At 38.3% G+C, this 15638-nt stretch overlaps 1 protein-coding gene across 5 annotated transcripts; it reads left to right on the forward strand.

Annotated features, from left to right (window-relative positions):
- The first annotated feature begins 1343 nt into the window (after positions 1-1343).
- On the forward strand, positions 1344-15253 carry LOC101745849 (ethanolaminephosphotransferase 1). 5 transcript variants are annotated; one of them, XM_021351470.3, is made up of 11 exons: positions 1357-1569; positions 2041-2101; positions 6572-6662; positions 8138-8206; positions 8668-8866; positions 9957-10113; positions 11466-11574; positions 12267-12424; positions 13432-13612; positions 14234-14410; positions 15061-15253. In XM_021351470.3, exons 3-11 carry the CDS (start codon positions 6597-6599, stop codon positions 15124-15126), a joined length of 1182 nt encoding a protein of 393 aa, XP_021207145.2. In that variant the 5' UTR covers positions 1357-1569; positions 2041-2101; positions 6572-6596; the 3' UTR covers positions 15127-15253. The 5 variants fall into 5 exon arrangements, with proteins under 5 accessions (XP_004922536.2, XP_021207145.2, XP_062530287.1 ...); XM_062674303.1 differs by having other exon boundaries at positions 2046-2101; XM_038018013.2 differs by lacking the exon at positions 2041-2101 and adding an exon at positions 2464-2545.
- The last annotated feature ends 385 nt before the right edge of the window (positions 15254-15638 follow it).

Genomic DNA, 15638 nt, shown 5'->3' on the forward strand with positions numbered 1-15638 from the left:
TGGTATTGCGTCGATTTATGAACGATCAACTATTAATTGCCTATCGAGTCCATGGACATCACAACGTGGATGCTTTCACCCACTATGAGTCTTGGGGTTAATGTCCCGAATATATAGTATGCCTATTTCGGCCTATTTCTGCCATGAAGCAGTAATGCATTTCGGTTTGATGGTTCGACTTGACTTGAGAACTGATGTGTCAAGATGGGAAGCGGCATTAACGTGGTTAATGTCTATGGGCTCCAGTGACCACTTAACACCAGATCGGCTGTGAGTTTGTTCATCTATCTAAACAATAAAATTTACAAAAAAAAAACCTCCATGTACCCGTCTGCAGTGGTTAGTGAATATTTAATAACTCATTTATTTTTATAAATTTAATTTCGTGAATAATTAAAAGTAATAAGTATGAACCTGTTTCTGACAAAGAATAAATCATAAACACTCTTTATGTAGAAGGAGCATTTACGTTAAACGTCTCTTACCTACAACTCTGCATGGGAACGAAGGTAATTGAAAATTAATTCAAAACTTTTTGTTCATAGAGAATACACTTAAATTGGTTATAGATTAGCAACTCAAGCACTCAACAAACACACACATGAATCTCCTCTCTACGCATCACATGTCTATACCACGTTAACAGCGCTTTATATTTATTTATTTATTTAAATAAGTACTGCCACATCACAAGCATCTAACATTGAAAATAAATTTGAACTATTTAATTTATGGCCTGATGCAGGTGACAACAATGGCGTACATAACATTGGCAATTCATCGGCTCGAAAATGGAATACAATAATAATACAAAAACCAGTACTATTTGTTGAAATGTTAATAAAAACTAGAGGTCCCGCAGTAGTCGAAATTCGACTATAATTAATTGGAATTGCAAATTTGTACACTATTATGATTATATTTTACAATTCTATAATCACAAATTTCGCCAAGACTACACTATAAAAGATATTAACAAAGACAAACAATATTTAATCACAATTTGACAACAGACGTCAAGAACAAAAGTTTGACAATAAATAGTAGGTATGCATGCGTGTGTGCGTCAAATACATGGTATGTAGTGTGTGTAATGTTTTCTTTATTAATTTAATGTATCTTTTATGCACTATTTAAAAAAAAATTAGCATTGTGCACTTCTTCTCTATATCCTCTATAAGTGTGAAAAATTTCTTACTCCTCCGTTCGCGCAATTTTCGTAAAAAGGGATACAAAGTTTTTGCTTCACGTATTAATATATAGATATATTTTTATATTGAAACGTTCTAGCTTTTTTTATTCTTTGTTATTAATCGATGATAAAAACGTATCATCATTAATTCATGAGTAACCTTGCTTAATCTTATCAGTTGTTGCGGCTACTCTTTATGAGAGCGCGTGTTCTGTAAATAAAATTATCATTACGATACAAAATAGTAATGTTTAAATTCGGAAAAATGTTAAATTAGCGTAAAGTGAAGTGTTCAAATCGAATGTGACGAACGAAAATAATAATTTGTTTTTATTTCGAAATATTACCAGCATCTTTTGACCTTGGAGTCTTGTCAGGTAATTTTTTTTTTTTCTTTTTGCTACCTATGCTGATAGCCTTGAGAGACTATTTCAGCTTCTCCTTGACCAGTGAGCTCACGGGGCTCAAACCGGGAGAGTTGCTAGCACTGGCCCCAGCAAGAGCAGTGCTTCGCAGAATCTACCACTGGATCGGAAACGCGACCCACTGAGAAGATCCGGCGAGAAACTCGTGGGCTGTGTCTATGGGCTAATTTACTCGTCGAGCCCTTCGTCGCAAGCGACGGGTTCGGCGAGGACGGTGACCGAACTTAATCTATACTAATATTATAAAGAGGAAAGATTTGTTTGTTTGTTTGTTTCGAATAGGCTCCGAAACTACTGGACCGATTTGAAAAATTCTTTTTTCATTAGAAGCCGACATTGTCCCTGATGAACATAGGCTACTTTTTTTTATTTATTTTTTTTATTTTATTTTTTTGTTTCATGTGTGTTTTAATGTTTCCGAAGCGAAGCGAGGGCGGGTCGCTAGTAATGAATAATTCTAGACGACTTTACGACGCATTTGCAGGTATTAAAAGTCGTAGTGGCCTAAGAGATAAGACGTCCAGTGCATTCGTGTTGAGCGATGCATCTGTGTTCGAATCCTAGGCGGGTACCAATTTTTCTAATGAATTACGTACTCAACAAATGTTCACGATTGATTTCCACGGTGAAGGAATAAGATCGTGTATAAAAATCAAACCCGCAAAATTATAATTTGCGTAATTACTGGTGGTAGGACCACTTATGAGTCCGCGCCGATAGGTACCACCGCCCTGCCTATTTCTGCCGTGAAGCAGTAATGCGTTTCGGTTTGAAGGGTGGGGCAGCCGTTGTAACTATACTGAGATCTTAGAACTTATATCTCAAGGTGGCGCATTTACGTTGTAGATGTCCATGGGCTCCAGTAACCACTTAACACCAGGTGGGCTGTGAGCTCGTCTACCCGTCTAAGCAATAAATAAAAAAAAAGGTATGCAAAGCAATAACGTGGCTGACACAGAATGATCTGTAGTATCTTATTTAAAGATTGTTATTAAAAAAATTATTGTGAGAGTTCACAATAACACCGATAAATGATAAGAGTGCATGAAATACAAACATCAGCACATACATTTTTAAATTTGAATGACTTTTACGACGATTTTCATAAAATTTAGTATACCTACAGGGGATTTCGGGGGCGATAAATCGATCTAGCTACGATTTTATTACTGGTGGTAGGACCTCTTGTGAGTCCGCGCGGGTGGGTACCACCACCCTGCCTGTTTCTGCCGTGAAGCAGTAATGCGTTTCGGTTTGAAGGGTGCGGCAGCCGTTGTAACTATACTGAGATCCTAGAACTTATATCTCGAGGTGGGTGGCGCATTTACGTTGTAGATGTCTATGGGCTCCAGTAACCACTTAACACACACCAGGTGGGCTGTGAGCTCGTCCATCCATCTAAGCAATAAAAAAAAAAAAAAAAATTAAAAAAAAATATTTTCAGTAAATGTTGTTTTATTCGTGTTTTCAATAATCAACTCTTCCCGACATCTATTGGCGAATAATAATACTATTTTTCTTAATTGAGGGCAACTAACAGCTTTAAAGACACAACAAGATGGCAATATAAAAAAAAAAAAAACTTCAGAGGTGTCAAGGGACACTCGGATGGAACGAAGTTCCTTTCGATTAATTAGTGAAGGAATTGTAATTTTTTTTTTAAGTTATAGTCATAAATTACGGCATTATGAAGAAGAAAAAACAATACTATGAACTAAATTACTATTGTTGAAACGCTATCTCGAGAAACTGTACTCATTACGCGGACCAATCGAATACGAGCAATGTCACGCGATAAGCGCCTACACGTTGATTGGTCAGAATGACGGATCTAAAAAGTGTCGTGACAACTTTTCGTAAGAATTTTTCCGTCTAGCCCCCTTTCACAACGTGCGATAAGGAACTTCGTTCCAAAAACGAGCAAGGCTCGGTCGTCATCTAGTATTAGTTTAAGGGGCTATTCCAGCTATACCGTTATTAATCTTAGTGCAATGCTGTCACAAACGAAACTAATTCGGACATTCGAAGTTTTAATGAAAATATGCATCGCAAGACCACACCCTTAAATGCCAATTTAGTTCATTTACAAACACGATAAGTGTTATAATCATTTGATAAATTCGATATCATTGATACGTAAAATTTAACTATTGTTCCAATTTTGTAATTTTTTTTAATTCTAGTGCTTTTTAGTGCAAAAGACACAGTTTTGTTTAACAAAAAGCATATTGTCGCTACTTTGAAACATAGTCACAGACGGTCCATCTGATGGCGAGTCGCTGACATCAACAATGTCAGTGTCAAAGCCAGGTCGCTGCCTATCATGAAGCACATGCGTTAAACCGTACCTTAAGCAGGATCTGTTTTATTATCAAAAGGAATGTTTGGCTTTCGTATAAAAATTAAAAGTTTTTAGAACAAAATTCCTTATGGGACGATGCGGAGGGGTACCCTAACCGGGAAAAAACGTCCATAACGTAAGATTTTTATTAGTAATGCACACAGTGTACGACTTAACTTTGTAATAACGTACAAAAAATAACATATTTTTTTATCATTCATTGACCACGATCTCAGAGTGTTCGTTTGCGCAATACACTAACTCTTATGCAAACAACCGTGAATGAAGTGTACCACAATAAGTTCGCACGTTACCGAATGACCGTGGGTTGTTGCGAAACCTCCAGTTTTATTTTCTTTATACCTCGAATAGAATTTAAAATTAATATTTTTTTATCCGGTGTCCCACGACACCACACTTATTTTTTTTTACCAAAGGTATGGCTTTGCCCGTGTCTCTCATTTAGACATAATAAAAATTTAACAATTGATTCGTGATACCGTCTCGTCATTTAGTTGAATTGGCAAGAAACTCACGACTTCTAGACTTAGAACACTGAATAAATATAACATAGCAAGACTTAATATCAAAATAAAGACGAACAGAAGAAGATCTACCAAATTACAAATTACATTAGTCGGTGGATTCAACAATAACGTTATTATTAACATTTTCACGTTAATCTAAAAGATTTTCCCCAGATAATGACTTAGGCACGTGGCGCTCTTCAACCAATGTTCACAAACATCCACAAATACAGCTATTTTGCGAAAATATATCAAATATATACCTTAAAGCACGCGAAATAAGAGCCACAGTCATTAAGGGACTGGCTGAGGCAGTGCCAAGTAATGAACACGCTCGACTGTGACGGAAATTAACAAAAATGCTCTTTATGTTTCAGAGTTAAGAGATTCATAATTTTCAATCAGCTGCACAAGAAAGTTTGTTACAAATTTAAAACGTACTCGAATTCTATTGAAGGTATAACGATGAGAGATTACTTTTTTATTGCTTAGATTGGTTGACTAGCTCACAGCCCATCTGGTGTTAAGCGGTTACAGGAACGTAAATACCGCCACCCACCTTGAGACATTAGTACTAATTCATTTTTATAGTACAACACATTAAAGGAATCAAAGGGACATCGGAATTTTGTGTTGGAGGGAAATTTCTGATTATAAATAACTTCCTGAAGCACTGGAGACTTGAAATTTTTAAAACAGCCCAATCTTTAATGATAATGCAAGAGAAGAAGAAAGAAAGAAGACAATTATTGCCTTATCATCATTATCCTGCCCTTCTCCCAGTCACCTGGGGTCGGCGCAACATGTTTTCCTTCCATACTCTTCTATCATATACCATTTCTTCGCTCACTCCCCTCTTACCCATATCGTCTTTCACACAATCCATCCATTTCTTCTTAGGTCTACCTCTTCCTCTATATCCTTCCACATTCATAGTTAACACTCTCTTAACAACCTCATTTTCATTTCTTCTCATCACATGTCCATACCATCCCAAACGCGCACTCCTCAGCTTCTCTGTCACAGGTGCCACTTTCAGACTTCCTCTAACATATTCATTCCGTATTCTATCCATTCTCGTTACTCCACACATCCATCGCAACATTCGCATCTCTGCTGCATGCAATCGCCTTTCATCCGCCACTTTAGTTGTCCAACATGCTGATCCATACAAGATGGCAGGCCTTATTAAGGTCTTATAACAATTATTGCCTTATATCGTGTTATAATAAAAAAGTGTGTGTGTCCGCTCCGACGCACGACTGGAGTTTACTGGATATAAAAAATTAAACGAAACAATACGAGAAATAGTTCTATATTACGACAACACGATACACTACAGATTATTAACAAATTAACGAGACACAAAACAAACGACTAACAAATATATGAAAATACAATAATGAGAGAAACGCGCGATCAGTACGAGGCTTTGTGGCGGACTGCCGGCGCAGCAGCCCGGCGTCACCTGCAATAACGCGGCCGCGCGTTGGCTCCTGATTGGCGCGCGCACGCATCACGCAATCAGGAGCCAATCAGGCGCATAACGCATTTCGTGTGACATGCTAGTACGATTTTGATTGGCGCGCGCACGCATCACGCAATCAGGAGCCAATCAGGCGCATAACGCATTTCGTGTGACATGCTAGTACGATTTTGGTCCCCATAATTTTCATACCCCGGGCCTATATATGTAAATCGATTCTAAAGGAGTAAACTCCAAAAAATTCGTATTTTAAAATTACAAGCAATGTTCTTCCTACTTGTGGTAGGACGTCTTGTGAGTCCGCACGGGTAGGTACCACCGCCCTGCCTATTTCTGCCGTGAAGCAGTAATGCGTTTCGTTTTGAATGACGGGGCAGCTTAACACTCATTACGTTGTAGATACCTATGGGCTCCGGTGACCACTTACCACCAGAAGGGCCGTGAGCTCGTCCACCCATCCTAGCGATAAAAAAAAAGACATAAAATAACTTAGCAATAATTGTATAATATGATAGGTTAACTGATGAAAAACTTGTATCTTAATTAAAATTTGTTAAAAAATTGTGAATATACTAGTGAAATCATTTGTATTGTTCGCAGGATCTGAAGGAAACGTATAACGACCATGGAAAAACTCTTCGAGTATAAATATTTGTCTCAAAACCATTTTGACGGGCTTAAGAAATATAAGGTGACTTTATCGAATGAGATCAATGGAAGTTAGCAAGGCCTATTGGACTAACTATTATTAGTACATTTTTTTATTTTTTTATTGCATTGTTGAATGGACGAGCTCAGGGCCCACCTGGTGTTAAGTGGTTACCGGAGCCCATAGACATCTACAAAGTAAATGCGCCACCCACCTTGAGATATAAGTTCTAAAGGTCTCAAGTATAGTTACAACGGCTGCCTCGCCCTTCAAACCGAAATGCATTACTGCTTCACGGCAGAAATAGGCAGGGTGGTGGTACCTACCCGTGCGGACTCACAAGACGTCCTACGACCAGTAACTATTTACAGTATAATAACTATTAAGTAGTCGTTTGTAACCACGAAAAATGTTATCAAAAACAATAATTTTGAAATGCATAAAATGATCTAAGTCCTTTATAGCCTTTTTTTTAATAATACAATCAACGGATTGATTTTAAGAAGCCTCGCTTTTTTAACCCTTTGCTTTGTGATTCGCGACCCATATCGTGTTAAATGGTTACCGGAGATTATCTTGAGAGGTAGAATACATTAAAAAGATGTATCGCCCTTAAAGCCGAAGCATCGGACTGCTTCACGACAGGTACCTCTAGTAATAACGAAAATTAAGGAATTTAGTAAGTTTAATATAGACAACACGGTTGGCGTGGTATGGACATGTGATGCATAGACCGGGGATGCATGTGACTAGGAGATGTATGGGAATGTTAGTGCAAGGTAGAGGGGGAAGAGGTCGACCGAAGAAGACATGGATGGAGTGTGTGATTGACGATATGAGAGAGAGAGAGAGGAGTGAGTGTTGAGATGACGGCTGATAGAAGAGAATGGAATAGAAAAATTAGCTGGACCGACCTCAGTGAGATAAGGTGGAGAGAAAAAAGAAGACAACACGCCATTATATATACCTACTGTGTATACATGGGTCGCTGTGGTGTCATCTCCCATGGGATGTTACGACAGTAATTCATTGTGATGTAAATATAACTACTAACATAGGTCTAAGTCTTATTAACAATTTATATGAGTCATGGTTACTTGCAATAAAAACATTATTATTATTATTATTTTTCTAGATTTCCCCTTTCTCAGCCCAGTCTATCGACAGAGCCGGCAGAACTGTATATACGGGCTTTTGGCCAAGTAACATACAGTAGCTATGAGTTATTAGGCTAGTTTTTATTACGTGTAGTATTCTTCAAGCTGCAGGAACTTTATTATTATTATTATTATTTTTTTTAGCTTATAGAAGTCAGTCAAAAGTATATGCTAAGTGCATATTCCATTTGAAAAATTGGTGGCTGTCTGCGTTATTTAAATATTGGCTCGGTCTTAGCGAATCGATTTAAGACATGATTTCATTTTGTTTACTCGCGGAGCAATAAATACATAGAGTATTAGCGTATTTATTTTTACCACATTAATCAACGTTTATCTGACTTTTTATTTACTTTTCAGTACAGCGCCATCGACACAAGCCCGCTTAGCAACTATGTTATGCATCCGAGTTGGAACTTTATCACTAGAGTACGTAGAGTATGTAATATATCCATATATTAATACGTGAAGCAAAAAATTGTGCCCCTCTTTACAAAAATTGCGCGCACGGAGGAGTATGACATTTCTCACACTTAGGTATGGAGAATATAGAGAAGGAGTGCAGAATGCTATTATTTTTTTTAAATTATGCATGAATAATATATTAAATCAATTAAAAAAAACATTACACACACTACCATTTATTTGACACACACACGCTTAGTGCGAGTTTTTTAACGTTCACGATAGCGTAAAAGTTAACTCTGATTTGTATGGAGTTGGAACAGCGTCTCTAGCGGCAAACGTTGGCAAAGGTTCCAACTCCATACAAATTTGAGTTAACTTTTACGCTATCGAGAACGTTAAAAAGCTCTCACTAAGCACACTGATTGCTGGGACGTGGGATCCGATTATTATTACATAACATTATATTAACTATTTTATTTTAGTTTATCCCAAAATGGATAGCACCGAACTTAATAACGTTCGCCGGCTTCGTCTGTATGGTGATAGTGATTTTGCTGTTGACTATATTTGACTACGATTTCCATGGCGCGGAAAGACTTAGGCAAGGCGTAGACGAATACAGGATACCGAACTGGGCGTTAATGGCATGCGGCGTTTTGCTGTTTTTGGCTTACAATCTAGGTGAGTTTCGTTGTTGGAGGGAAAACTCATGGGCCATATTGTCTTTTCGCATTAAAAGTGTACAATTTCCAAAAATATTCGAAATTGAGTTAATATGCGGAATCATTGGGTATCATCAGTATTTTTCTCTTAAATACTGTCAAAAGAGAGTTATTTAGTGTTAGTTTTTTTTTTTAGTTTACATATAGTCTGACTACTATTAACAAAATTAATATATAACTTAAAAGACAGATAAAGTAACTGGTAAAAAATAAAAAATATATGTTGCAAAGATGATTAATATTTTAAATATTACATGTTAAACCTTTAAAACACTCTCCTGTAAAATTAGTAAGTTTTGAGATTATACAGTTTTAATGCGAGAAGACGATATGTAAGTGGTTACAGGAGCTTGTAGACAATCAATTTACTGGTGGTAGAACGTATTACTGGTAGTAGGACGTGTTGCGAGTCCGCACGGGTAGGTATCACCGACCTGCCTATTTCTGCCGTGAAACAGTAATACGTTTCGATTTGAAGAGTAGGGTAGCCGTTGTAACTATACTGAGACCCTAGAACGCATGTCTCAAGGTGGGTGGCGGCGTTAACGTTATAGATGTCTATGGGCAACGGTAACCGCTAAGCATCAGGTGGGCTGTGAGCTCGTCCACCCATCTGTGTAATAAAAAAAAATGACAACTCTGTCACCCGCTTGAGCCTTGAAGTCTATGCCTCAATTAGGCTATTTATTACCAGAGCATTGTTTTTTTTTTATTGCTTAGATGGGTGGACGAGCTCACAGCCCACCTGGTGTTCAGTGTTTACTGGAGCCCATAGACATCTACAATGTAAACGCGTCACCCACCTCGAGATATAAGTTCTAAGGTCTCAGTATAGTTACAACGGCTACCCCACCCTTCGAACCGAAACGCATTACTGCTTCACGGCGGAAATAGGCGGGGTGGTGGTACCTACCCGTGCGGACTCCCAAGAGGTCCTACCACCAGTGAATATTGTTGATCTTTAATATTATGTGTCTGTAGTGTAGTCTTGGCGATATCTTGGATAAAAAACAAAAAAAGAGCATTGTTTACTTTCGTATTGTTTTTAGATGGTATCGACGGAAAGCAAGCTCGGAAGCTTGGCGTGTCAGGCCCGCTGGGAGAACTCTTCGATCACGGCTTAGATTCCTACATCGTGTTCCTCATACCGTTCTCAATAATATCAATTTTCGGTAGAGACCCGGTTTACTCTCTCCCGATTTTCAGGTAAACAATTTAAATAAAGAACTTGTGTTACAGGTACCAGATAACGGTAATAAATGTAAGATTTTCATTATACACATACATATATGCAATATACATCCATAACCCTGGAAAAGACATTTTATATTTATCATACAAATATCTCGGAAAAGACCTCGGGGGCGCAGCCCAATACGTTGGTCCGACCAGATCCGCACCGCTCTTGATTCCACGTTTCACAACGCCCTCCACACCGCCAGAGACAAGAATGGATGGAGAAAGATCGTGCGTGCGAAGGCGATACAAAAGGGTGGTCACGACCCTCAGCAATGAGGAATACGACGCAAGGAGGAGGATACAAATATCTTCCCTTGGCGAGATTCGACCCGCGACCCCCTTGTGTAGTGATCATGTCACTTACCACCAGACCAGACGGCCGTTAATGGCATTTAAACATAAAGAGCGTGTTAGTAATGTATTATAGATAAATAAATGATAGATAATGTTTTTTAACTGACACGCGGCTTTGGATCATGGAAATGCCGCCGCTAGCACCTATCTTCACGCTGTACCGCCCACATAAAATCATCTAGCTAAATATGATGAACTATTGACATATGCTTGTGCCTAGCAAAGTTCACCCTTTAAAGCAGAATTTTTTTTATGATTGAACAATTACTAGTGGCTCGGAGGCCTTTTTAGTTTCACCAGGTTAGGAGGTAGGTGAGCGAGCAAGGGCCCAGCCAGGAGGGGTGGAATTTGCTAATAGCTATCCGAGCGCCTCCAATGAAGACCTAACATCTGAATCAGAACCTATGACCCGTGCAAGCTCACAGTTCACTCTGCCATCAGTATGAGAATAAATTTTGTAGATTCGATGTCATTCTTGAACCACTGTACTTAAAAAAGGAACAACAAAAGCAGGAACAGAAAAGTCCCTACCTATGTTTTTTTTTATTTATTGCTTAGATGGGTGGACGGCACCTGGTGTGAAGTGGTTACTGGAGCCCATAGACATCTACAACGTAAATGAGACACTCCCCTTGAGATATAAGTTTTAAGGTCTCAAGTATAGTCACAACGGCTGCCCCACCCTTCAAACCGAAACGCATTACTGCTACACGGCAGAAATAGGCAAGGTGGTGGTACCTACCCGTGCGGTCTCACAAGAGGTCCTACCACCAGTAATGTTACGTTGATATGGAGAAAATACTCAACGAAGGTTGATGTCAGGCAGACGGTCTGTCACAAAACTCACGCCAAATCCCTATGCAGCATGATCGAGCGACGACCCCCCCGTAATGTCGGATGAGGACAAGAAGCAAAAAAAAACGTGCTATTCCTGCATCACATATTAACGTCCCTTTCAATTCCAGGGGCTTCCTTGTCGTGATTAGCGTAGTTTTGAACTTCTACGTGAGCCACTGCGAGAAATACAACACAGGTACATTGTATTTACCCTGGGGCTATGACGTCAGCATGTGGGTAAGTCTTTCCTGTATTGAAACGCGTTTAGTTATATCCCTGCTTCGAATGGTTGTGGTGGACTTTAGTGGTTCCTAGTCTTATTATAAATCTTGCGTTTTGGCTTGTAGAGTAAAATAGTTGTAATCTCAGAGAAATTCATGGTACCATGAATGTATTTATTTACCGGTTCATGACGTCACAGCCAGCCAACGTACTCTTTCTTATGTTTCAAGTGACTATTTGTTTTTACGGGAGATTTGGTAGACGGACCAACCAGAGTTAAATCATTATCAGCGTCTACACGTCATGATAAGTAGTTTCTGATGATAAAATATTTATAACTACTGATACCATGCACCCCACGCTTTTTTACAATAAAATCATTTTTTCTTACACTATTTTTAAATCAAATTTATTTTCTATTTTTTAGTTGAATTTTCTATAAAAGCGTATTTTGTTAGTTTTTTTAAACTATTATTATTATTTATTTTTCATTTTTTAGTATTATTATTTTTCATTTTTTTTTTCATTTTTTTTTTCATTTTGATATGTCATCGGTCCTTCATAATTATACCAAATTTCAAGTTAATCCGACATATGAAGGGGGTCAAAATCATGTTCAAAGATTCCGTTACATACATACATACGTCTGAAGCTAATAAAAGCGTATTAATAGACTCACTACACACTAAAATACGCTGCAATTTCAGACTTCTTCGATGATCTTCATCGTGGCAGGGCTGTACACTCCCGGACTAGTTAAGTTCCACGTGTATGGAGACGTATCGTTCGCTTTGTTTTTCGAAGTGTTAATTCATCTCGTCGGCTTATTGGGAACGGCTCCTGTTGCTGTATACAATGTTTACTTGTAAGTGTTTTTTTTTCCTACCTATGCTGAGCCTTGAGAGGCTATTTCAGCTTCTCCTTGACGTGTAGGTGAGCTCACGGGGCTCAAACCGGAGTGTTGCTAACACTGGCCCTAGCAAGAGCAGTGCTTCGTAGAATCTACCACCGGATCGGAAACGCGACCCACTGAGATGATCCGGCGAGTTGTAAGCGTGATGTACCCACAGATTTTAGGAAAAAGTGGCTCTTTGATTGCTTTTGGAGGCAGATGAGCATACGGCTTGTTGGTGTGCAGCTACCGTCGCCCATGGACGTCAGCAATACCACGAGCACAGCCAATCTGCTAACTTCAGATTTGTCGACGTAAATACCTATCATATATTTAACTATTTTCGTTCTGAATATTGACACTACCGATAATAATATGTATAGTTGAATGAAAAATGTCGATTTTATGAAACTTCCGCGCCACCTGCCTTAATATGCTGGTATTATGATAAAAGGCTGTCTGGAATGCCAACAAGTGCCAAGTTTCATCACAAGCGAATGGTTCAGGAACGAATATGGGACAAATAAAAACATGTTGTATACTAATCAATGTATATATTCTTATATCTTTAAACGAGCCATTCTTGTATATAAATCTATATCATATATAATCTGAATCTCGGAATCGGCTACAACGATTTTCATAAAATTTTGTATTTACAGGGGATTTCGGGGGCGATAAATCGATCTAGCTACGATTTATTTTCAAAAAATGTTGTTTTATTAGCGTTTTCAATACTAAACTTTATCTAAAATTTAAATTTTTTCGATAACCAGTTCATATTTTTTATTATTATTCTGTCGGTAAGATCGAAAAATATTAGTCATATTTCATCATTTTTTTACGAACTTTCAATCACGAAAAAAAGGTCACAAGCGCTCGCACCACGATACTCAACAATGAGCCATCGACTGAAGGAGAAAAGGAGGATTATGTTCTCATCGGAGAATGACGTAAATAATAACAACATTTTATTTAAGAGCCAGAAAGAATCGCCGAGCGAAAGTCGAGACATTAACGGAAGCCCTACGCCCGGTGTGGTCAATGACCCTCATCTTAGCCGCCCTTATATTCTGGGCTGACAAATCCAAGAACGACATCATTGAAAGCGACCCCAGAGCCTTCATTTTTCTCTTCGGGACACTCTTCAGTAATACTGCAGTGAGTTTCTTCTTAGAATATGTTCCTGGAATATCAGGGAGAAGAGAGACTACCAAATCTTATTGTACACGAAAACTAAATAACATTGAAATTCATAGCAACTGGTGGTAGGACTTCTTGTGAGTCCGCGCGGCTGGGTACCACCGCCCTGCCTATTTCTGCCGTGAAGCAGTAATGCGTTTCGGTTTGAAGGGTGGGGTAACCGTTGTAACTATACTTGAGACCTTAGAACTTATATCTCAAGGTGGGTAGCGCATTTACGATGTGGATGTCTATGGGCTCCAGTAACAGCTTAACACCAGGTGGACTGCTCGTCCACCCATCTAAGCAATAAAAAAAAAAGAATACGTGTATAAATAAGATTTATTTATGATACTTATATATTCTTTTTTCAATCGATAAGTGCGCCGTAGTTAAATTTATTTTCCTAGATAATTCTTGTCCATTTGATCCTTGTCTGGTAGAGATCGCGTTGTATTCCTCTATTTTATGTTTTGCAATTATTATTATTATTTCTTCCCTTTTTCGTTACTTTCTAAAATCTCTTAAAACCATTTGAAAAGACGTTCATTAATATCTATAATATTTAACTGTATAATAAAAACTTTTTTTTTATTGTAGAGTCGTCTAATGATTGCGGGAATGGCGAGTCAACGCTGCGAGCTTGTCAATTGGATGTTCTGGCCTTTGCTTACCGGAGTTGTGACGTCATTGTACAAACCAGAGTACGAACTGTCGATCCTGTACGCACTTGTCGTATTTAGCGTGTTGGCACATGTGCATTACGGGATATGTGTGGTAAGTATATTTCAAACTGTTTATTGTTTAGATAGGTTGACGAGTTCACGGCCCACCTGATGTTAAGTGATTACAGATAGCCAGCGTAACGTAACGTAACTACAGTCACCGTCCTTGAGACATTACTTTTATTATTAGCCTCATTTTTCTCAGAACGGCTGCCCCACTCTTCAAATCAAAATGCATTACTGCTTCACGGCAAAAGTAGAGAGAGCGGTGGTCAATATTTTTACGTTTTTTTATTTATTTATTAATACTTTATTTCAGTAGAAACCATAACCTTAACATAACTGACCATAACTTTACTTATAATCTATGTAGTAACTTAAAAACTTAACACAACTATTATACTATTTATCACATTATTTTTGTTTCCCAAGTGCCTGCTACCAAAAGCTATTAATTAGCAGTCCCTCTTTTTTTAGTAACATGCCCAAATTCCAGGTTTCAATTCCCGGTTCTTTTACTACCGTAGGTCCTTCTTTGGTGAGGGTAACATTAGGCGACTCTACCACACTCTACGTAGAGCCGTTTTGTATCCGTCAGAATTTATTTCATCACAATATAACTTCGAAGCTTGCTTCGTGCTTACCACGAATGTTTTGATCAATGCTATTTTTCATTGATTAATATTTTTTTTGTCATTACAGGTGAAACAAATATGCGGATATTATAAAATTGATTGTTTTTTAGTGCCTAAAGAGAAACAGAAATAACGGAAATTTCTTTACAATGATTTTATTTGATATGTTATTAAAATATGTATAATACTTTTCTAAGTGAAGAAGTTTTTCAATTTAGTGTTAAAAAAAGAGGAGAATTGAAATATAATAATTACAATTATTTTAACGGTTTTTTTTTACAGTTTGACAATTTCCGATTATTTTTTTCCCGCCTATGCTGATAGCCTTGAGAGGCTATGTCAGCTTCGCCCTAACGTGTAGGTAAGCTCGCGGGGGCTCAAACCGGAGTGTTGCTAACACTGGCCCTAGCAAGAGCAGTACCTCGCAGAATGCAGCGGCTTGGCTCTGCCCCTGGCATTGCTGACGTCCATGAACGACGGTGACCACTTACCATCAGGTGGGCCGTATACACGTCTGCCTACAAAGGCAATAAAAAAAAAGAAAAATTCCACCGGATCGGAAACGCGACCCACTGAGAAGATCCGGCGAGAAACTCAGTGGACTGTGTCTATGGGTTAGTTCGCTCGACGAGCCCTTCGTCGCAA

The sequence above is a fragment of the Bombyx mori genome, chromosome 20 (assembly GCF_030269925.1).
Source record: "Bombyx mori chromosome 20, ASM3026992v2".
NCBI lineage: Eukaryota > Metazoa > Arthropoda > Insecta > Lepidoptera > Bombycidae > Bombyx > Bombyx mori.

What these genes read in the sequence shown, in the direction of transcription:
- LOC101745849 (XM_004922479.4), top strand. Translation starts at nt 6,597, where the DNA reads ATGGAAAAACTCTTCGAGTATAAATATTTGTCTCAAAACCATTTTGAC. An exon ending in GTTTTTGGCTTACAATCTAG is followed by an intron (nt 8,867 to 9,956) that starts GTGAGTTTCGTT and finishes TATTGTTTTTAG; the next exon opens with ATGGTATCGACGGAAAGCAA. An exon ending in GCTGTATACAATGTTTACTT is followed by an intron (nt 12,425 to 13,431) that starts GTAAGTGTTTTT and finishes ATTTTATTTAAG; the next exon opens with AGCCAGAAAGAATCGCCGAG.